General features: G+C 36.6%; 1 protein-coding gene across 1 annotated transcript; it reads left to right on the forward strand.

Moving 5' to 3' along the window:
* Window positions 1-8,139: 8,139 nt before the first annotated feature.
* On the forward strand, window positions 8,140-24,945 carry LOC311166961 (uncharacterized protein; the record flags this gene model as incomplete). Its single annotated transcript, XM_084227683.1, has 5 exons — window positions 8,140-8,182; window positions 12,349-12,414; window positions 19,539-19,649; window positions 22,076-22,270; window positions 23,477-24,945. The coding sequence occupies 5 exons, from the start codon at window positions 8,140-8,142 to the stop codon at window positions 24,943-24,945; spliced, it is 1,884 nt and encodes a 627-aa protein (XP_084083809.1).
* Between the last annotated feature and the right edge of the window lie 289 nt (window positions 24,946-25,234).

The following is a 25,234-nucleotide window of genomic DNA, read 5'->3' on the forward strand; positions in this document are numbered from 1 at the left end:
CTGTATATTTTCTCTTCACTGAAATATTCCTACGCAACCTTCTTATCCAACTGTCTTCAGCTCTCCAATACAAACTAAAACATTTCTCTTGATCATGCCTTTTCCAACATGACAACTAAGCCACACCATCGCCCTTTTGAAATATTTGGTAGCCTCCCAACATCTTCTATATTATTACTTGTTTAAGAAACTACACTTTTAGGGCCTCCCAGGTGGCGCAGCTCCCAGGAGCGCTGGTTACAAAGCTGCCAGCAGCCTCTGCAGCGCCGGTTCGATCCCTGCAGCACCAGTTCGATCCCCGGCCACTGGGAGAGGGTCCCACATGGAGCGCAGACCTCTCCTGCCACCCGCTGCTCCCCTCAGCAGTGTACTTTGTCACTCTGCCTGTTCTATTCTCCGCTCTGGCTCTGGTGAATTCTCTCACCCTCCCGTGCTTCTGACTGTACCCAGTGCTTGTATAAATAAATAAATAAATCTTTAAAAAAAAAACAAAAACAAAAACACTACACTTTTAAACTGTAACTACTGGTTGATGCTTGAAGGGGAGGAATAAACTGGAGGAGGTTAGCTATATTTTATATTGTAGCTTATTCATTCATGATTTTTCTTTCCCGATCAAAGTAGATCAAATTTGGTGGCATCTGTAGTTTCTTCAATTTTGGAGTCCTTGTAAGAGAAAAAATACGATAGAATTACAAAACTATTTTGAAAGGTAAGTAGATTGAAAATAATTACAAATTTAATTTAAAAAGGTGACAAATATCATACAATCCCTAAAAGCAATATATTTCAAAATTAACTAACACATGCCTGTGATACATTTTCCTACATTTGAATCTATTTATAATTTGATCACCTCTTTCTGTGACATAGATTTTGCACTATTTTCTGTAGAGAGAATAGAAAGATAATCTATCCTGTCTTTCAGGTAAATGGCTTGACATTTTGATTTGCCTTATCATCTCAATTTTTCCAGATTTAACTCTCATGATTATTATAGCACTATTTACAACAGTCAAGTTATGAAAACAAACTAAGTGTTCAAAAAAGTTGAGTGAATCAAGAAGATGAGGTAAATATACACAATGTAATACTATCCAGTGATCAAAAAAGAGGAACTCATGCCATTCGTAGCAACATGGAAGGAGCTGGCAGGAATTATTTGATGTGGTCCAGAATCCCATGATTAAGGTTGTATAGGATGGAAGTCTAGTACTCTCTTGGCAGGGCCCATCAGCTGTGAATGAGTGCAGACTCTTTGAGTCTTGCTTTCTGCATCACAGACCTGAGAAAACTGAGAATCATCTAGTCCTTTCAACTACTAAAAGTTCTGAAGAGTAAGAGGCCTGAGTTGAAGATATGTGAGGGTAGAAATGTTTTAAAATGGTAATGATAGGGCCTCCCCGGTGGCGCAGTGGTTGAGCGCTGGGTTGCGAAGCTGCCCACGGCCTCTGCGGCGCCGGTTCGATCCCCGGCTGCTCCCCGGCCACCGGAGGAGGGTCCCACATGGCGCGCAGACCTCTCCTGCCGCCCGCTGCTCCCCTCAGCAGTGTACTTCGGTCCTTCTGCCTGCTCTGCTCCCCGCTCTGGCTCTGGTGAATTCTCTCACCCTCCCGCGCTTCTGACTGTACCCAGTGCATGTATAAACAAAACAAACAAACAAACAAATAAATAAAACATGCCTCTATAAAAAAAAAAAATAAAAAATAAAAAAATAAAATGGTAATGATAAAACATTCCTTTCCTCCCCAAATAATCCTTTTACTCATGAGCAGTAACTCCATTTGTTCCCAAATTCCCTGGTCCTTTCTAACCACTAACCTATTTTCTGTCTCTATAGATTTGTCTATGCTGGACATAACATCTGAATGTGTGTGTGTGTGTGTGTGTAAATATACATTTGTGATTGGTTTTCTTTTACTTATTGTAATGTTTTCAAGGTTCATCCACATATCAGTACTTTCTTCTTTTTATTGTTGATTGATAGTCTGCTTTATTGACTCGTGGCATTTTATATACCCATTCAGTTAATGGACATTTTACTTCATATAGCCTACTTTTTGGCTATTATGATTAATGCTGTGATAAACATTTATGTACATGGCTCCCCCCTTTTAAATGTAAATCTTTTATTTATTTTATTTTATTTTTATCATAGTTTTTTTTAATTGAGATTGCATTAATTTAAAACACTGTATATGATTCAAAGTATGTACAAGTTTTTATGTGGACACATATCTCATTTCTTTTGTGTAGACAGACATTTTAAATCTAAGAATTTCTTCTCAGTTTCCATTTTGACATACCAACTCTTTCTCATTCCTTGCAGGTTCTTTCTCCAGAATTCTACTAATTTTGATGTCTTCAAATATATTTTATTTATTATAGTTTATTTTTATTTATATTTTATTTATTATAGTTTATTATAGCCAACTATTACATTGGATGCTGGAGATACAAGATAAGCTAAAGAGGAATTTATATTCCTCTTTGTTAAGGAATTTATATTTAGTTGGAGAGGTAGAAGGGACAGAGACAAACATACAATCAGAATATTAACATCAAAGTCCCACCACACAGAGTACCTTGAGGGCATCAAGTGGGTTGCTTTTTCTGTCAGAATCAAGGATGGCATCACAGAATGTATGATATATTGGGGCTTTCCTGAGCAATATAAAAAGGCATACAGATATATAGTCATTCTGGGCAGAGGGACTAGTGTGTGTAAATGCCCTGGGCCAGGAAAAGCATGGCTGGACTGCAACTTCCAAAGCAGCTGTGGCTTAGTGTCTCAGGTAGGGTGATGGAGTGGTGGCAGTTGAGGTGGGAAACAACCATGCAGCAGTGAAATCACCATGTCTTATGTCTTTCTGGGATTTAGATTATGTTGTAAGCAATGTGACGCTATTCAAAGACTTTAAACTGGAAAATTAATCATTGCTAGAATATTTAGAACCTTTGAAAAAAAAGAGAATCTTATTAAAAAAAAAAAATACCTCCCAGGGAGGGAACAAAGGCGGTATAATGCTCTGTCGTGGAGGAGTACGGGCAAGTTGGTAGGAGATGCACTATGGTGGTAATACCTGATAGGGATACCCCAGGTATTTTAACCTTAGTTAAAATAAATTATTTAAAAAATAAAAATAAAACACTCTTAAATCATCTTTGTTATTATACTTCATAATAAAGTGCCTGACAGAGGGCTCAGGATTGGTGGTCAAAACAATCTATCTGTGGGCCTCCCTGGTGGCACAGCAGGTTGAGCACCATACTGTGTAGCTGTCCACAGCCTCTGCAGCACCAGTTCGATCCCGGGCGGCCGGCGAGGTTCCCACATGGCACAGCAGACCTCTCCTGTCACGCCCGCTATTCCCCTCAGCAGCGTATTTTCGTCATCTGCCTATTCTGCTCCCTGCTCTGTCTCTGGTGAATCCTTTCACCCTCCCTCGTCTCTGGCCTGTACCCCAGCTCTTGTATAAAAATAAACAAATCTTTAAAAAATACAACCTATCTGTGGACGAAGAAAGTTTTGCCCAGGAGCTGTTGTTTAGCCAGTGTTCCCCACTTAGCTGTTCAGATCTCTATATAGAACTCTTTGACTCCTATTTTGTTCTTGAAGGGAACTTTCTGCCTTATGAAGTTCATGACCCCACTGTTGCCTTTCCAAGGTTTTGTTAAGTTTTGCATTAAGCTCTATAATACCACACAGAAATGAAAAGCATCCACTGAGTCTTCTTTGAAGATCTGTTTCAGCTTTCCCTGAATACCTTATTTGTTTAGTTATCCTGTCAATGCTTCTGTCAAACATGGAATCCCTGTATGGCCTCAAGCCCTTTGGGGGCAAAGCTTTGTCTTGATGAAGGACCTGTTCACAGGATCTTGCCAATTTTTGCTCAGCTAGATTTATGCCTTTAAATAAAAAAAAAAAATGGAAACAAAAAAAGTAACATTTGAGGAAAGTCACAGGAAACTCCATAGAGGAGGGTAAGAATGTCGTTAGTTCAGAGGGTCATAGAAATAATTTAGACGGTTTGCACAACAATAGTCAATTGTTGGTAAAATATCTGTAAAATCTATTACAGATATTTGGTAATAATAATCAAAATGAATAGATTTAAGTTATCAATGTATTGATATAATCACAATCATAGGACTGCCCAGGATCCCAAAAGTATCCTACTATATACATGTCATTTACAACTTAACATAGGCCATACTTTCCCAGGCATTTAAAGAGAAAACTCTAAAACTTTTTGCTCTGTTCAATGTCACAATTACAATTACACTTTCTCCTTCCCACTTTTCCTTTCTTTTATGAACTATGGTGTACTAAAGTCACCACAATTTATCAAAACTCATATGAGAATTTAAGCCATTATCATGAATGAATTTTAACCCAGATATGTTAAGATATTTTTAGTTTTTATTTCTATTTAAAACAGGGTACTGTGAGAGGATAAGGAAACATCACAAAACTATCACACACATATATAATATATGCATACACATTTACATAAGCAAAAGATAATTTGAAATTCCCACAGAATTTTTTCCATTTTTCTTTTTATTTAGTCTTATTGAGGTATAACTTTGCCCTGCAAGGTGCATAGATCTTAAATATACAGCACAATGATATTTTACTTAATTTATGTTTAATATTATATGTATAAAACTTCCTTTGCTGCTTTTCTTTTTATTGTATATTTTTAACTGAGGTAACATTGGTTTATGACACTGAATATGATTCAAGGTATAGATTCATAACACTTCAGATATGTTTCCAGAGCACACCCACCACTAAGGTACCCAGAGTCTTTTACCATATTCCAGTGGATCCCCATCTCTACTTTGCTCTCCACTCCCCAATCTTTGCTGTTTTTCAATGTTTTGTAATTTCCTATTAAATGGATATGTTTCAATTTATCAATATCTTCTACTGTTGATAGTAGGTTTATTTACACTTTTAGACTATTACAAATCTTGCACACAATCACGTAATTTACACATGTATTGAGAAGCAGCATTTCCAAGTCAGAGAGCATACTTGTGTTTAGTGTTTGAAAATACTGATGGGGCTGTCGGAGTTTGGAGTGCAGGGTCCTTGGGTTCACCCAGAGAAAGGTGTCATCAGAGCTCCCATTTCAGCAGCACACGGCAAGTTTACCAGGCGAGTTTCTCCACGACACAGAGACATTGGTTATATTTAATGGGCAGGTTTATTAGAAAAAGGCTAGGACAGTAAAAGACACTTGCATAGACACAAGTGGACAGGAAGAGCTGCCCCAAAAGGAACAGGCTTGCTAAGAGAGGCCTGCGCGGTCACAGGTGGGCGGCATTGAGGAGAGCTGCCTCCACTGAGGGAGGTCAGTGAAGAGAAGCTCCTGCATGTACAGGTCACGGCCAGGCAGGAAGCTGCTGCCCTGCAGAGAGAGTTGGTGAAAGGAAGCACTTTCATAGTCACAGGTGGGCAGAAAGACTGCTGCCCCTTTGAGAGGGCTTCCTTAGGTTTTATCATCTTCAGGGAGGGGCTCATCTTTGTGGGTGAATGGTTTGTGCTCCTGACACTCCCTATAGCAGTCTGATAGTTTCTGGGTGTTGCGTCTCCAGATCTGGGCGTTGATGCCTGAGGGTCTTGGTTTCTATAACTGGCTTACTGTAATCCCCTCTACCCTTACCTCCTTGTGTGAGTTAGATTCTTGACTTTGTATCTCCTTTCCTCCATCAGTACTAACAAATGTTTTTCAAAGGGGTTGTGACAATTTACACTCATTAGCTATCTATGAGGCTATCTGTGAGTCTCCGCATCCTTGCCACTTTTACTATTGTCAGTCCTTTAAACTTTAGTCATTCTGGTAAGGATATAGTCATTATTTGCCTTTTTTTGATCATAAATTTTGCTGAGGATCTTTTCAAATCTCAATGCCCATGAGGATATTCTTTTTGTGTGTAAAACATGAGTGTTGGATAGCAATGTATGACAAAGGCCCAATGGGATGGTGGAAGACCATGATCATGGTCTTGATGGTGGGTGTGGTGTGGTAACATGCAATTGAAAAGGTGTGATCCTGTTACAGGCCAGGGAGAGGGGCAGCCCAGAACCCCCAAACCTGCCTGTTCTAAATAGGTTCTGCCATCCACTGCATCAACACAAAACATATAAGACCTTTAATAGAAAGGAACTTTAATAAAATTAGTGAACAATATAGAAAAGACAAAGAATATGGATTCTAAATCAAGCATCCAGTTACCTGTCCCCTGGTGGGTAAAAGTCCACCCAAACGGGATTGGCTCAGAGCGAGGCCCAAGAGCCTGCCGCAAGTCTAAAGCATGGGTCCACTAGGGACCCATAGAAAAAAGTCACAAACAGCCAGACAAGTTTGGAAGGAAAAGACCAAAATCAAAATCAAGATAAAAGCTTCTATTGTTATCCTCCCCAAGGGTCTCTCACCAGCATGTTTCAACCAGTCCAGGACCAAAAGACAAGCACAGTTTCTTCACATCTCTGCTCCGTGTGCCTCTTGCAGGTCTCCTTCCAGCTCTCCATCCAGCTTCCTTCCTTCCTCTGTTTCTGCTCCAGCTTCTTCCCCTCCCTACTCAACTCCACCCTCTTTTGGGTGGGGTAGGGAACCTGGAACTTCTCCTTTTCCTGGACACCACCCAATTACAGTCCTATGCTTCTGAATCACATAGAATGTTGCAAAGTGATGTTACCTCATTTTAAAAAAAGGGGAAAGAAAAAATAATTAATAACTATTTTTGTGTAAAATTTTGTCTTGGAATTATATGAAACACCAATAATAGTTAAGAACATTTGGTAGTCAGACACAATCCAATAAAAATATATAAATTATAATTCAAGCTACTTACAAATATGAATTGAATTTTCTTATTTCTTATAATTTCTTTCCATTATGAATAATAAAAAGCTGAATAAGCTTTTATGACATTTGCCTTTGTGTAGAATATCACGGTTTCAAAAATGCAAACTAAAACTGAAGTGTTATGTGTTTTCAGTATAATATGTTGTTTTTTTTATACAGCATCGGACATTTAATAGTAGGTTATAAATTTATTCAACAACATTCATTACCATCATCTAAAGTCTCTAAATATTTATATTTAATACTCATAGCATATTACACATGATTATGTGTTCAGTGAATGCTCAAGGATTCCTTTTTTATTATGCTGATGACAATTGTTTGGTAAGGGCAGATAATTGTTTTCCAGAATAATAATGCAGGATTGAGTGTATACAGGAAACCAGAGATGACAGGAAAGCATTGTGATTTGCTGAGGTTTCTACAATTAAAAAAATTTCCCCTCTGGGGCCTCCCTGGTGGCGCAAGGGGTTAAGCACTGCACTATGAAGCAATTCGTAGCCTCTGCAGCAGGAGCACCAACCTGCTAGGTAGCTAACCCACATGGTGCAGCAGACCTCTCCTGTCTGGCCCGCTGCTCCCTCAGCAGTGTATTTCAGTAGATCTGCCTGTTCTGCTCCCCACTCTGTCTCGGGTGAATCCTCTCGCCACCCCTCCCCCCACCCCCCCCACGGCATCTCTGGCCTGTACCCCAGCTTTTGTGTGCATAAATAGATCTTAAAAAAAAAAAAATTCCCCCTCTGAAGTGTGCACTAATTGCTACACAAAACGTACACAAGTTTGTTAATGCTATGTGCTTAATCAGCCCTCAAAGGCAAAATTTGGGTAAGAAAAGATTCCTGCTTTTATTCCGCACAGAGCAAGCTTTTGTCACTAGATTAAGGGAAACTAAATTTAGAAACAATTCCTAAATGCTGGTATAAGTCAAGGATCTCCTGGGGCAATATTTGGCGCAAACCAACAAACTGCAGGAAGAGTTGCAGCTCCCGTCAGTCAACCCGCCTGTGGGCGGGGCCACACCGGAAAACGCAACCCGCATGCGCGCAAGTGAGCTTGCGTCCCCAAGGAAGCGGGTGACCCTGAGAAGTTGCCGTCGCGCAGTGCGGCTAAAAAGACGTCGTGCGTGCGCATGCGCCCAGCGCAGAGACTGCCGGAAACCAAGATGGCGTATTGGTGTTCTCCAGGCCGCGGTTGGCGCCTTGTCTGTTGCTGAGCGGGTGTTTTGTAAGGGGCTGTGACTAACGCCCTCCCCGCCGCGATGGCGCGGCATCGGAATGTCCGAGGCTATAACTACGATGAAGGTAGGTGGCAGGGTCTTGTCGGAACCTCATTTTCGCCGTTCCAAGCCGAGAACCCAGCTGGTTCATCAGTGAGTTCCTTGTCAGTGGTAACCGGCTGGAATTCGGAGGAAGTTTAGTTGGAGAAAATAACAAAATATCTGAGTACCAACAGTGGCATTGTTTTAAGTCATGTTTTCTGGCTTAGGGATTGCTCTGTACAGCATCGTATGGGAAGGCCTCTTGCCTTAGGAATTGATCTTGGGGCGAGGGAGGTGCTGTATAGCGTCATATGGGAAGGCCATTTGACGAGCTTGGGATGCGGTGATATTTGTGCACGTAAGCATTATCACCTCTTCCTCGCATTGTCTTATAGATCGGGAATAGGTTTTGCCTACTTTTAGCAACTCAACCCTCCTTTCAAAAATGCCCACAAAACGTTGTTCATATGTAGTACACTAGTTGACAATGTTTCCAGTCAGCTGTGTCTGCTGTAACTGTGTTATATTTATTTGGTAAATCTCTTGTTTGTTCATATTTAGTGCAGAACCTGTGCTAAGTGATTAACTTACTGTCTGGCACTTTCAAGTTAAATAAGAAACTTAGTAGTAAATGGAAAAAGATATGAATAAATCAGTTAGATGAACTTGAGGTGTATACTAGGTTCTTAGTTAATAATGCTCCATAAAAAATTATTTTGGAATATAAGGAAAAACCATTACTGGAAGAAAGGAGGCTTTGAAAAGGATACAGACTTCAGACAATTTAAGAAATGTATATATTAATGATCTTTAGGAATTTAAAAGAAATTGGAACTGCTTAGGACAGGTACAACATCTCTTTCCAGTGGATAATTATAGACATCACCAGGCATCCCACAGACTAAAATTTAAACAAATATGAAGGAGTGGAGAAGAGGAATAGATTTAAAGACTTAAAAGTGCCAAGTATGTAGTAGTGTTTAATATGTTGGATAGTAATTATTGGTACTTCCAGAAATTATTATAGAACATCAGCATGCCATAACCATAGCGAAAGGCAGCAAACACAAACATTTGGAGACTGTGATCCTTTCAGCCTGGCACATGTTGTTTTCCTGGTGTTGACTTCACAATTGAAGCCATTCCAAGTATTGCAGAAGAGTAAGTATTGCACATGGATTACTATTACCTGTGAGATCACTTTATCTTGGGAGATAATTTTGCAAATACAGTATGATATAAAAGGCTCAAATAAGTCTAAATGCTACTTATTAATTTCTTTAGTAGATATTTATTACCTTCTTCCAATGTATTTTAAATAAGTTATTCTACATTAACTGAGTGCCGGGAGAATAGTTTTAAGTTTCAGGGACTAACATGTTTGGAATCTAAGTGGAAAGATACACAATTAACAGAAGTACTCACAGAGTGCTGTGGGAGTATGTCAGTGATAACATCTCATTCAGAATGGTTTGGGGGAGTTTAAGTAGGATTTCTATGTGGAAGAAGCTTCCTGGAGGAGAAGCGCTTGGCCTGAGAGAGTCAGTGCTAAATATCTTCTCACCTTGGTAACCTCAGTTCAGGTTGTTATGTTGTCATGTTTGTTGTTGTTTTGAACAATGGATGACATAATAACCACAGTGTTCTACAGTGTAGGAGATTCATCCCCTTGTAGCTTATAAAAGTTCTACTCATCTTACGGTTCTAGTTTATTTCTTGTCAACCCAGTTAACTTCTTTGTACTCTCAGAATAATAGTTTAAAGTTTATTAAAGGTAGAGAGGGTCTGAAAACTGGAAAGAGTTTGTGCTCCAGAACCTTTTGGTTCCTTACTTTCACTTGGTTCTTCTTTATAACTTGGATAGTATTTTACATGATTGCCTCAGCCACTAACTTAAAAGAGCCGGGAAGGCAAAGTCCATACTATATATTTACTCCAGTGCTTTACATGCATTTAATACTCTAAAATTTTGTTGGGGAAAAGAACCACTTTACAAAAACCTTAGGAAAGGATTAGCATCATCTTTTTATATTGTGGTCTCTTTAGGATCAATATTGAAAACATGATTCCAGCTTCCCCGGTGGCCTAGTTGGTTAAGTCTCAGTACTGTCACCACTGTGGCATGAGTTCCATCCCTGGCCTGGGAGCTAACCCAAATACAGTGCAGCAGACTTCACCTGTTTCTTCTGCTGGTCCTCCTGCTGCTCCTCTCAGCAGTGTATTTCAGTAGATCTGCCTGTTCTGCTCCCCACTGTGTCTCTGGCAAATACTCTCACCCCCTGCACCTCTGCAAAAATAAATAAGTAAAATCTTTACCAAAAAAAAAAAAAAATGCATGATTCTTGTTTATAATATCAAAAAGCATTTTTTTGTTTGTGTAGCTGGCTAATTTATTTTCTAATAAATTATTACTGACTTAGGAACGTGATCTTCCAATTTATTGAATATTACACATATTTAGTGAATGAAACATCTAATTTTTCTTAGCCATGATCATTTGGGCTCAGCCTTTGAACGTGCTATTCCTGTTTTATGACTTCCCTCAGAAGCTGACTAACTGCCCTTGGCGATTGGTTTAACTATTTCTGGGGATCTTTCCCTAGCCACCCCACTCTGTTTCTGTTGCTCATATGTATTTTCCCAAATTTCTCTGTTCCTAATATCAACACTTACCATGTGGTTTTGTAATTACCTGTTTTCCCTGGTAGATTTTAGGTTGGTAGAGATGGAGGAATGTGCTGTCACTTACTGTAGTATCTCCTAACAGTTCCTGGTATAGAGTTAGTATTTTTTGAATGAATGACTAAGTAAGTACATTTATGTAAATATATTTATGTTCCTTGTGGGTTTTTAATTTTAAATTATATGATTCATTAGTTTATAATAAAACAAATAGTTGTTGCCAGACATGTATCAGGTAGTTGACTAGACAAAGTTTTATTCTGAAGGAGCTTATAGTTTTATGGGGTGAAACAGGTATAGTAATCTCTGATAGGTTTACAGTAGACTAATTGATGAACACAAGAGTTAAGTTCCTATGGCATATTTCTGATCAGAAATTATCACCAAACTTCTACTAAAGACCCAAAATACATTTAATAATAAGCAATAATTTGTGTTATTTCATTCATTCATTCATTTTCCAACCTGTTTATTTTAGTTCAGGTTCTCAGTTGGCCAGAGCCTCTTCCAGCAGGTCAAGGCACAAGGAACCAGATCTGGACAGGAGGCCCTTCCATCACAGGGCTCATTCACACCCACACCCACTCTTACTGTGACAGCTGAGACACACCAGTTAACCTATTGTACATATCTTTGGGATGTGGGGGGAAACTGAAGTCCTTGGAGAAAATCCGCATGGACATTGGGAGAATATGCAAACTACGTATTCCAGACAGTGTCCCTGATAAGGAATTGATAATTCTTTCTTGTCATCAGTGTTAAAATGAAATGATATTTAACACATTGATGCTATTTGAGGACCTGCTGTATAGTGATTAGAGTAGTGTGTTAAAGAGTAAAAGTGGCAGGGAGCTTGCTGCTTTTCCAGGAGTAGTAAGGGAGGACTTTCACAAATGGGTGACATTTGAATTGGGACCTTAATTAGAAAGAAGCGGCCTTAGAAAAACCGGGCAAAGAGCATATACTGGTCAGTAGGAAAAAAGGCCATTTAATTGAGCAGTGTGAGTACAAGGGAGTTTAGGATAAGCTGGCTTTTCTAGATTGCATAGTTAATTTACATGGAGAAAAACTGATTTGGTGCCCTGTGCTAACCACTTGTATTGAAATGTTGGTTATATATGTCACTTGGTTAAAACAAAATGATGCATGATTTATTCAGATTTTTGTCAACACTGGAAAGAGAATTCAAGTATGTGGTATATGGGATTATTTTTTATTACAAGTGAAAACTTGGAAAAACTTCAAACTGAAGAACCAGTATCTTTATAAATATTGAAAATTAGCATATATCTGCTATTTTTGTAAATATCAAATCATATTGTACACCTGAAGCTGATAAAACGGTATATGTCAATAATGCCTCAATTAGGGAAAAAAAATTAAAATTCTTTTGAAAAGTAGACATTCTAAGTTCCTTTAATTGTAATGAACCATTTAGTTTATTTTTGGAAAAAATTCAGATGTTTCCTTGTTGCTAAGAATATAAAAAGAAATTGTAAATGAGGATCTGTTGTGTTTTTGTTTTAGATTTTGAAGATGATGATTTCTACGGTCAGTCTGTAGAGGATGATTATTGTATTTCGCCATCAACAGGTAAATATTAAAAATAATTTTTGATTTCAGTCACTTTGGTATTTAAAAATGTTAAGTATTATTGTTTTTCTGATGTGTAAAAATGAGGTTAGATAACATTTAAAAAGATAATTACATGTTAGTTTTTTAAAGATGTATGAAATATTATTTTTTTAAATTTAGGCATGTTTTTATTTATTTATTTGTTGTTTGTTTATACAAGCACTGGGGTACAGTCAGAAGCGTGGGAGGGTGAGAGAATTCACCAGAGCCAGAGCGGGGAGCAGAGCAGGCAGAGGGACTGAAGTACACTGCTGAGGGGAGCAGCGGGCGGCAGGAGAGGTCTGCGCGCCATGTGGGACCCTCCTCCAGTGGCCGAGGAGCAGCCGGGGATCGAACCTGCGCTGCAGAGGCCGCGGGCAGCTTCGCAACCCAGCGCTCAACCGCTGCGCCACCGGGGAGGCCCTGAAATATTATTTTTATCCATGAAAAGAAGTTTTAAATCAGGGCCTCCCCTGGTGGCACAGCTGTTGAGCGCTGGACTGCGAAGCTGCCCGCAGCTTCTGCAGCGGCGATTCGATCCCTGGCTGCCAGCGAGGGTCCCACATGGTGCACAGACCTCTCCTGCCGCCCGCTGCTCCCCTCAGCAGTGTACTTCGGTCCTTCTGCCTGTTCTGCTCCCTGCTCTGGCTCTGGTGAATTCTCTCTCTCCCACGCTTCTGATTGTACCCAGTGCTTATATAAATAAATAAATATATCTAAAAAAATTTTTTAATTCAGTCATACAGCTTTAAACAATTTGAGGAAAACTCTGGTATTTTCAATATAAAAATGCAGTTAATTTGAATTGTATTAAAATGGTAATTGAATTAATGAAAATCTAAACCTTAGGAAGGCAAACAGCAGTTAATTTTATATCCTCAGAAATTTGAGTATTGGAAACATTAAGTTATTATCCATCACTTTCTGAGTCCAGTATAATAAATTCATAAAACTTTTTTCCGCATGTTTAAGTTTTATGTAATTAACATTTCTGTCAAAGTTTGCTGTATTTGTTATAGCCTATAGTCTACTGAACTGTCCTGCAAATTCATACTTGCTTTAAGCTCACTTTTAGTCTCTGAAGATCAAATTTTTCTCTTCTGATTTTTTAAAATTCCTTTTCCTTTATCAAGGCACATTTGCTCTTGAGGTTGACTTAGCACTTCCACTCTTCCTCTCATCTTTTTCCTCTTGTTACACTGAAATGCATCTATTTCTTTATTTATATCTTTCCTCATTTAGCCTTACTAATCATGGCCTTTCCTCTATTCTTTTAACCTTACACTGTTGCCAGTCAGGATTCTTTAAGGAAATAAGAAATTGTACTAGAAATTTTGCTAGAGACAATTTAATTTGAAAAGTTGCTAGCTACATGTTGGAAAACAAAAACATGCAGAAAGGTTAACCAGAGTAACAAGGAGGTAGTAACTTCAGGAAGCATTTAATGTGCCTGGAAGGGGAACAGATGGACAAGGTTGAATGCATCCTTTAGAAGCTGTAGAGGGACTCCTTGAGTCTGGGGCTTAGGTCTATGAGAATAGAGTTCTGCTTTGCTGTTTTTGCTTTGAAGTTTTGAGGAGGGACTGTGGAGCTGGGACTCAGACCTCTGAAGAGCGGGACACTACATAGCTGGCATTGGTATCTAGAGTAACCCTGTGAAGCTGAATTTAACCTTTTGAGGAGGGAATTTTGATCAGCTGACTGCTCATAGTGTCAGGGAGATGTGGATGGTGGGCATGTAAAGCTGATATTGGGACTTTTGGAAAAACTGAAAAATATTATTGCTATTAGTGGGACAAGCTGCTTCTGCAAGGTGAAGTGTTGTTGGAGTGACACTCACTGGCCAGGAAGCAAAAAGGCAAGAAGCATGTGCCTTGTACCCCTAGCCTTCGAGTGTTCCTTTTACATCTTCCTGTTGGCTGATCCTGAAAGGGAGCCAGCTGTCAGAGATATCATGTGTTTTTTGTGGATAGACTTAAACCTTAGCGCATCACAAAGCAGAAAAGAAAGGAGGGTTAGAAACTGAAAGATGTGTTAATCAGCCTTCCTTTAAAACTCCTTATTTAGGGATTCAGAAGATCACAGGGATTATATTTTGTAGGGATTATAGGTAAAAGAAACTTCACTTTTTCCAAGGGAAGTCCTAGCACTTGTTGCGATTTGCAGTACGTTACAAAACCTATGGGTTAATCCCTTTGAACTTCTGTAATTTATCCTCATAGTTGATTGGGCGATGAAGTGATGTCTGCTAGCACCAACTTTGTCACTTATTCTAAGCACAGTAAAGAGGGTGGCATGTTCATGAAACAGGAGATGGAGGAGTGATAATTAGATTTGAGTTTTTGAAAAATTTCTTCTACACAGTACACCCTGGGCTAAAGGTGGTACATGGGTGAATATAGGTAGATTGGCTAGGAAACTATTATTCTAATCTAGAAATGAGGATATCTGAGGACATAACTTGAGAATTTGTCACAAAAGTCATTCTGGTTCCTAGTTTGGAATCAGAAACTAGGCTGGGACATAGCTACCGCTCTTTTAACAATCTTTCCAGAGTATGCTGATACTTGCTTGGAGAACCATTGATTTAACAAATGTGTAGGAGTATTAGATTTGGAAATAGATTGAAGAGACAATTACAGGAATTGAGGTCTGTAGGACATGGAAGTTGGTTGAGTATGGTTTGCACCTGAGTGGAACACTTTAAGAAAGAGGGACTATACTGCAGGGCATCATGTTGTAGATTAACACATCCATTTATCTAAGCTTGTCTGGGTAAATCATGCTTAATCTTGAGTAATGAACTTATAATGCATAGTGTCTAGGTGTTTTTCTGAGATTTGCATTTATGGCCTAGCTCTCTTGAGGTCAGAGTTTATCCTTGTGTCTCTCATAGCTGTTGATGTATGTTTTTGTGTGGTTCACATTCAGGACATTCCAACTCTTTGAGATTTACTTTTGTACATACCGAGAATCGACTAACATTACCAAAGCAGGAGATAGATGAATGGTTTTGAGTTTCTTTGACAAACTAGTATTTTTTAACAAAGCCTGTGCTTTTGGATTTTTTAATTTTTCAAAATGCATATAAAGTAGGAGTAATATCAGATCTGAAACTTACGTTTTCTCTTTAGTAGTATATTTTCCCAGCAGTGTCAATACAAAATGAAGTTTTGGAAAGACAATTTCTGTTCTTAAAGAAGCAGCTAATGTAATTGAAGAGAAGAAAATATTTATGGACTAATGAATTCTGGTATTTGGGTGACAGTTTTAGTGAGTAGGAACTTTTTTCTAAACTTCATCAACACATGCATTTCTTTGAACTCTGCTAAGCACATTTTTCTGATGGAAAGATGGCTTCTAAATGTTACAGCTCTTTTTTTTTTTCCTTTAGAAAGATTGGCTTTGATACTACATACTGAACATATATCTAGGAGATGGATATGCCTATTTATAAAACTCTATTTGAGTATTTATGAATCTTGTTTCAACTAATGTAATTAAAAGTGTTAAAAGATAAACTGAGGCATATTAAAAATCTTAAATTTGCTTGAGCAAACATTGATTTGTATCAGGCAGGTCCAACCAAACTGGAAGTAGTTAGGAGCATTCCACCCACAGGCGCTCTAGGGGTAAGGTTTTTGGAGAGAAGACATGGAGGCAAAGAAGGAAATTATTTGATTGGCTGTAGCTTAAGCAGTTACAGTTTATGGGAAAGCCTAGTTGACTTTTTTGTGACTAGTTATTCTTAATTCTGAGATATTTACAGCAATTGATACAGGCTTAGTTTCCCCTTTGCTATCAAGACATTAGAGCCTTCTCTGTCTAATGGATACCTTGCTTGATTACCTTCACAGTAGTTATCCTCATTCAGTCTTTCCAACTCCAAACTGTTATTGAGCATCAATTAATGTGTGAGGGAAAAGCCCCCTACTAATAAGTTTGTAAGTTAGTTTAGTATAAGCAGCTTGTTAAAAGTCATGTTCAACTTTTTTGGGTTTAAGTTGCTATCCTCCAGTAAATTGCCAAAATGACCAAAACTGAAGGAAAGAAGAGAGGCAACCACTATGGGTATACTAGGCCTTTTAGAATACATGGAATTGTTCCTTTGGCCACAGACATATGAGTCTACAAGAAAGGTGATATGACAATCAGGATGGGCACTTTTTGAAAAGAATGCCCCACAAATTTTACCATGGTAAAACTGGAAGAATCTATAATGTTACCAGTTTGCAGTTGACAGTGTTAATTCTCTTGCCAAGAGAATTAATGTTTGTATTGAGCATATTAAGCATTCTAAGGGCCAAGATCCCTTCCTGGTCTATAAAAAGGTAAAAAATGAGTTCCTGTTTGAACAACATGCTACAACAGTATGGTGGCCGTCAAGAAATAGTTGTGACGGAAGGAGTCTGTGGCTCTCCTGGAAGGAGGTAGATTTAGGACTCACAAATTTAGGAATAAGATCACATCTTACTAGAAACAACAGCAATTAAACAAGTGTCTGAGGAGACTTTTTTGGAAAGACATAACCTGTAGTGGCAGCAGGAAAGAGGGCTGGTACAGGAAATGCGAGCCAAATTGTGGAAGGCAGCTTTAATTATCGATGTGTGTATCAGCTTATTGAACATTTTTGAGTAAGGGTGCACTGTTTTAGGACAGTAAGGGGTGATGGTACAGGTGCAACAAATAAAAAGAGAGACTTGTAGGTCAATGTTTTCTGACCTTTTCTGGATGATACCTATCAGCTGGGAGTAATTTTAAAAATACAGATTCCCTGCCCCATTCCAGCACCACTGGATGAGAATCTCCAGAGAAGAAAGCCTAATAATGAGTACCTCCGAATTTTTTATTTTGAGTCTTTTAGGAAATAGTTTTAGGCAGTTTCTGGAGTCAGTTTCTGAATTCTTTAAACTTTTGTTTGCTAAAAAGCCTTAAATTTTAAAAAGTTACAGAAAACATTTCCATCAAACTTTGTGATTCAGATTTTTAGAAGAGGAAAGCATTTTATATTTATTCTCTTCTCTCCATTAGTTTTTTTCTCTCTTTCAATTGTATTTGTTGTCTTTTGAGCTCCATTCTAGAGATTGGGACCCATTTCCACACACCCACCGTCTCCCCAGCTTTTTCTGGTGAATTTTCCTACTCTCCTTCTCTCTAGCCTTCCTGGCAAATCTGGCAATAGTGTAGGTTTCTGAGTTGAATTTAGATTTTGTGTGTGGAGGGTTTGTAGATAGGAGCTAAGCATAGTGAGGAAAGGATAGGAAGCCACCACCTGTCCTCCTACCCCCTCCCCCGGCCCCCACTAAAAGAAAGTATATCCCAAGGAAGTAGAGTAGAAGAGTCTGGACTTGAAGAACTTTTTCCCCTTTCAGTATTTCCTAGGTGAAAATTGTTGAGGGAAGTATCTGATTTCTTGCCTCACTTAATTTTTGATATATCTTGGGTTTTCCTGTCACAGTTCAGAGCTGTGAGAAGAAGTTGAAAAAGCATTATTTGTTACTTTTAGATTAATCTAGTATAGTTTATCACAGCCAGGAAAGTAATTTGTAAATCACAAGACACAAAGCCCAGTTTACATTTTTTGGTACTACCACCTAAATCTAAGAAGATAACATAGAATGTATGACATTATCTTAAAAAGGATGTTATTTTAAGTATTACATAATGCTCAGAAAAACACTCACACAGCTGAGATTTTTAGGTGGAAAAAAAGCAGTTGTTTTAGAGAATTGATGAAATAGAATTTTTCTTCTGTTCTTTAGCCATGCTAACTTAATACTAGTAGGATTCTATTCTCCTTGCACCAAGGAGGGTAAATAGGAATATATGTTCATGACATGGACAAAAACCTTGTGGTCTTCAAAACTGTTTATTAAAGTAACAGCTGGGGAAAAATAGGATCATGGTGGGTCTCTCAACATGTAGAGTACTAAAAACAGTAATCATCTTAATAAAAATGTTTGCACATGAAAGGATACATTGACCTCCTAATAAAGAAATATTGTATACATAGATCTTTACATGTTTAGAAAAGGTAAAAGCTTAAGGAACTTAGAGAGATAAGAAATAAGCCCTCCCAACACAGGACACATGGCCAGATTGAACCAAGAGGAAGAATGTGGGTCTGTCTGGGATTATGATGTAGTTAAAATTACATTATCATATTGTGTGATTGGTGTTATTGGACTGTGTACCTGCTACTATTATATAATGATGTAAAAATGTTGAAGTGTTGGGGAGAAATATCCCATAAACCAAAGCAATTTGAATGTTGTGCACTCTAAACTTATCAATTGTTATGTGCTAATTTAAGTTAAGGAAACTTGCATTGTAGCAAAATAGACTGAATTCTCTCAGCTACTATTTCTCTAGCTTCTATTTACCTTTTCCAAAGGGTCTTCAACTTCTTCAGTTTTTCCTGTGTTCTTACTTTCTTTATTATAACTTTTAATTCTCGGTGATTATATAGTCTCTGTGCTTTGGCAGCATTTATCTTTGTTACCCATTTGGATTTTAACATATCAATATGTTGCTACATTTTTCTTTGTCTTCTTTGCTAATCTCTAGGGCCATCATTTGTTGGCACACAAATACATAGCACTTGTATGTTACATGTATGTCATAGCATTACTATCTCTGTTATCTATATTGAATATATTTAGTTTTCATTCTCATACAGTGCCTTCCTGAAAGCATGTATAAAAGTCAGATGTGGAAATATTAAGCAATAATCTTAAACATTACATCCTCTTCCAAAAAGCTAAATAACACAAAATCCGTCATAACACTTTAGTAAGAGATTTGAAATATTCTAAAGAAGAGAAAAATTAAGGGAAAATGGATTAATAGGCAGTAATGAGATAGTATGAAATGTGGAAAACTGGGGAAACCAGGCTTGGTGGAAAATTCTGGAGATAATGAATAGTAAGGATATTAGATGAGAATTTTGGGTCTGATAATGTTAGTTTGTGTTAGTTTGCTTTTGCTTTTATGATTAAAGAAGGTAGGTAAATGACTGTAGATTAGAATCTTGAATTTTTACTTTTAACTTTTGTGTAAATGGAACATGACTGTACTGCTGTATTCTTCATTTTGTATTCTAGCTGCTCAGTTTATTTACTCACGACGTGATGAACCTTCAGAAGAGTATGATTATGAAGATCTGAAGGCCTCTAATTCTGTCTTGAGCCATCAGCTAAGTGGAATTGATCAAGGTATAGTAAAAAGTAATCTGTGCTTCTTAGCTGAAAATGATTTGTAATATCAATAATCGATTGAATTTATCAGTTTTTACATGACTGTTTATGATAGTGATTATGGGTAGTAATGGTACAGATGTATTTTTTATCTTCAGGGAGAATTTATATTTTATCAATATATTTTATGAGGGTTGTATTTAACTGTATTGTTGAAAAATTGTGACTTATTTAATAACAGAAATTTTTTATTGAACTGTCTTATTTTCCTTAGGAGAGAAATTTGAGTGATTTATTTTCTCTTAGCAATATTTATTGATTAATTAGTACTATTAAAGAAACTCCTTTTTGTACAAAATATTTGGTTCCAAAGGCTTAATTTTTATGTCCATAGTTAGCACTATGCAAGCATCCTAACTGGTTCAAGATAGAATTTGTAAACGGTAAGACATTGATTCTACAGTTGCTTCTTTTTGATTAAACAAGGTTATTTGTATGTTGGCTTCTTTCATAAGTAAATTTCAACATGACATTGTTTTCACATATCCCTTAAGCCATAGATTGATGAACAGAGTAGTAGAACTAAAATAGCCATATACTGTATAGCTGTAATATTGGTGATTAGCAGTGGCTTTCTTCTATAAATATTTTAAAATTAAAAATTTATAACAGTTGATTGGAAAACAGAAAGAGGGAATGTATGATTCTGAGAACTGACCTTCAAATTGTTAATAAAATATACATCAGCTCCCAACTATAATTAAAAATGGAGCAAAAGCACAGTATACAACATTAAAAAGCAGAATGGTAAGCAACAGGGAATTTAAAATTATGAACTGCAAGTACATCTGACAGTTTGGAAGAAACCATGTAGAGGAGCTGCTTTATTCGGTAATATAACTTTAAGAAAGTAATATAGTTAGTTATCTTTGTAGTGTTCTCACACTACAGGGAAAGGGCAGAAATCTAGTGCTTTTTCTGTGAACAAGATTAAGGAGGTTTGAAATTCAAACTTAGGTTTGAGGATGAAAGTTAATCATTCCCACCTCACATGTGTAAGTAATTGTATGATAAGAACATTATGATTGTAGCTAAGCTTTACTAAATGCTTTCAGGTACTATTCTAAGTGCTTTGCAGCTATCAACATATTTAATCTTCATGAAAACCTAATGAGGTAGACCAATTATTGTTTTTGTCATAAACAAAATACCAATGTCATTTTACAGAGAAGGAAAATGGGACACAGAGAAGTAACTTAGTTGAGGGTTGTACCAGCTAATAGGTAGCATTAGGATACGGACAAAGACAAGCTGACTCCATGTTTCTACTTTGTGTTTCTACTTTGTGTATGTGTAGAAAATCGTTGTACTGATTCATTAGAAGAGGTCCTTATACTAGCTATGCTAAGTATTCAGTTCTAGTTTTAATAATTCATGTATATATTAAATAGGTATTATTTTCCTAGTTTATTAGCCTAAACTTAACATTGATTTCAAGTAAAGCAGAATTATTCAAATATTTGAAAAATTTATTTTTAATAATTAACAAAGGGAACAATGGAAAAAGTATCAAAGGCAGGATACTGTTTAACATGGAAGCATATAAATTGTATTTTGTGAAATGGTTTTAGGAGTAGGGAGTCTGAAAACCTAGGTTCTGTTTTGATAGTTTCCAATTTAGTAGTGCCATGATTTTCAAGCATTTTAGCTTAATGAATTAGAATTTGCCAGATAGATCTAGGTCATACTTATTATGAGGATTGCAAAAGAAGTGTATGTATGTATATGTAGATAGTTATCTATATGTATGTTTTGAAAATTGTGACTTGCTAAACAAATATGAATTAATGTATTCATCCATTCAATGGCTTCTAGATACCAGGTACTACAAAACCTTTGCCTAAGTGGAGTATACATTATTATGGAATATTATTGGTAATTACTGTTTATAATTTATGGATATAAGTGCTTTATTTCTTAAAATGAATGTTCAATTTTCTCTTAATCTACAGAATTACCTTATTTTTATTTCATTTTTATAAAGTTAGCTTAAAAGAAAACTTAAGACATGAAATTTCAGAGTTATATTTGGTGTATCACTGGGTTCACTAACAAGTTAGAAATAGTCCCACACCTACCCTTACCTTTCTATGCATGCAAAAAATCATCAGTTCAGTTATCATTATCATCATTGAAAATAGATATTAATGTGTACAACTTTTTTATTAACATTAGTCAGTATTACTTAGGAATCTCATTCATTATGGTGATTTCTTAAGTAATGAAGTTGTTCCTCTGACGGGGAAGAATTATTATAAATAATTTTTGCCAAGGGAAAACAGAATTGAATTCATTGCTATAGTTTCCAATCCCATTATCAGTTTTGACTGTGGAGGTTTCTTTCATGGCACCATTTAGTAGTTTTAAATTCTTGTCTATTCTAGCTCGTCTTTATTCATGCCTCGATCACATGAGAGAGGTACTTGGAGATGCTGTGCCAGATGACATATTGATTGAAGCAGTTCTGAAGAACAAGTTTGATGTGCAGAAGGCTTTATCAGTGGTTCTGGATCAAGATAAATTGCAGAATTTGAAGGTTAAGAGTGAGGGAACAGTATCTACAGGAAAGCTAGCAAAAGGTATGCTTTTACTTGTTTTCTTCTAGTTGTCTTATAGGTAATGCTTGAAAAGAGGCCTTGATTTGCTTGTGTTAAGAAAGTGGGCCAAAAATTTTGCCTGTTATAATAATTGATTATTACCAATTAATCTTCTGGTTTGTGAATTTTTAAGTGGAATACTGTGTTCCCTTTCCTAAACTTCTGGATATAAATGCTGTATTTTGATTATTTCCCTGCTTGTTGTGTAGTAAAATCAGATTAAAACAAGACAGTTTTTGATTTTGTTACATAGTTTAGAGCACTTTAAGTTACTGTGTTCTCACTCTATTGGGGCAGGATAAGGAAATTAATAGCCACACAACTGTTGTCAAATCCTCCCTTTATGCTTAATACATAATATAAGTATGATTTAGTTTTATTTAAATATAGGTATCATAATTATACTATTTTTACATTTCATAGCCAGATCTTTAATTTTCATTTTGTAGAATTTGGGGTTCAATTGGGAATAGTCAATGTTTGAAAAGAAGTGAGTTGCCTTTGTATTAATAGGTATACTATTCATCAGTAGGAGCATAGTGATTTGTTGACTGGGTTGATACTTCTTGTGACCTGAGGACTAGATTTGTGCTATAACAAAGTTGTATGCAGTCTGTACCATGAAATGTTGTGGTTTTTTTTTTTTTCTATTTAAAATTTTTTTAAAAATTGGGGCGGGGGACACATGCACTTTTATATGAGAATGAATTAGTAATTTGTCATCTCTTTATAGTTTGTCCTAGATTATGGTAGAAATTATAGGGAATTGTTTGTTTGCCTGTTTTGAATACATTCAAAATACAAAATCACATGAACCAAGTTCTTTCTGTTGCTTTATTTAAGAAACTTTGACTTTGAAACAATCCTGACTATAATTATGTTAAAACCTCACATTATTAAATGGGTGAAAATAAAAATATGTAAAAATTGACTAATTTGATATTTAATTTGAGTACATCAACAAAGTATGATGGTCATTTTAGATGATTAAAGGAAGGTAAAGAACCTTATTGTTTTTTAGAATGTTCACTTTTTATTAAATAATGATCAAGTATCACATTCATGTCATAATCAAAAGAAACATTTAGTAATTAAATGCCTCATTTCATGTTTCCTTTTGGTTGCTGTGACTGTCTTCTGCATATGTCAACTTTCTCATCTGAAAATTAACGGCTCTTGTAAGGTAAGGAGTCTTAATATCTTCCTCTGAAGTTTCAGCTGATAATGTTCAAAACTCTTGTCCTCAATCTGTAAACCATATGGATTGCAATAGCAAAACACTTGATTTTTCTGGCCCAGTAGCAAAATATGGATATCATAATTCCTTAGCTGTACCAAGTCATTATTTACTCCATAAAAAAACGAAACTTAACAGACCTAAAAGTGAAAAGAAATTAGAATCATGTAAGTTAACAAAAGAGTTGCCATTAGCTGACCTAATTGATGATGTCACAAGAAATTCTTGTAAACATCAGCCATCGTTTAGATTATCATCCTCAGATAGTCTGGAAGGTCTTCTTTCCAAGAGTCTAGATGCTGACTTGTTAAGACCTGATGTATCTGAATGTGTTTCCAAAGATGATTCTGCTTTCAAAGAAATACCAGATTTAAAGTGTTTAATGATAAAGAACACAGCTCCTAATAATTCTTTGTTTATTCAGAATAAGTCAGGAACTGATTTGCAAAACATTCCAGTACAAGCCAACTTAGGAAGTTTAAATAATCCTTTGCAACTAGCTAGCTCCTTGGAAAATACGGCTCTTGATAATTTGAATGCTGGTAAAATGACTGAAGTTGGAGGTGTTTCATCAGTTGAACCGAGTGCCAAGAATTACATTTTAAAAAATGACAATTTGCAATTTTCCCAAAGTGAAAATCCATCCCTTGCTGAACTGTTTCAGGAACACAAAGAAAACAGTCCAAGCCAACGCTTTACTTTATCTGATATTTGTAACCAGTCATCTGCAAGTCTCACAGATCTATGTTTGGGATCCTTTCCCCTGTCACAACTAGCAAATCGATCTAGCTCTTCAACTGGAATATCTGAATTAACAGGCTCTCTCTCATCTTTGGCATTTCATAAACCTTCTCCTACAAGAGACCTTGAGAATTTGTCACTTTCTGATTTGATTGCAGAAACTATTGATCTAGAAAACTCTCAAATTAAGAAAGATTCCCTTAAGCTTGGTTTATCTGAAATGAGTTCACCTGGAATAGATTCAAATATTGATCTTAGTGTCCTTATAAAAACCCCAGATTTTATTCCAAAACCTGTAGTAGACCAATCTGTTGCTCCAGCACCAGGAACTAAAGTTCTAAGTTCAAAATCAGGGAAAAATTCCAATTCTGCTAAGGATAATAAGAAAAACAATAAAGGCTCTCTGACTAGGAAACCACCTTTTTCTCTTTCTTGGACCAAGGCCCTTGCTGCTAGACCTTCAGCTTTTGCTTCAACACTATGTCTTCGCTATCCACTGAAAAGCTGCAAGCGACGCACCCTTGACCTCTATAAGACTTTTCTTTATAGTAGACAAGTTCAAGACATAAAGGACAAAGAAATAAGTCCTCTTATAACAATAACACCTTTTGACTTCAAATCAGCATCTCCTGATGACATTGTAAAAGCTAATCAGAAAAAAGCTTTCACTAGAGAATAGTAACAAAAGGAAAACTTGGTAATTGTTGTAGATCTTTTTATTTTACATTAAAGTCTCTATAGATTTACTTTATATTATGGAATTAAGTTGTGACTTTTATATTAAAATTGTCTTAAGTCAGTTGATAATTTTAGTTATGTATTTTTGCACTGAATTTTTAAAAATATATTTTAGTGATAACTGGCTTTATTTAAGTTGATAGTCTACAATTGTATATGTTTACAGAGCGTATATGGAAAATTGTGAAATCAAACCTCAGATATTTTTGTTTTAAGCAGTCAACTTTATA

The sequence above is a fragment of the Talpa europaea genome (genome assembly GCF_964194135.1).
Source record: "Talpa europaea genome assembly, chromosome: 2".
Lineage (NCBI taxonomy): Eukaryota > Metazoa > Chordata > Mammalia > Eulipotyphla > Talpidae > Talpa > Talpa europaea.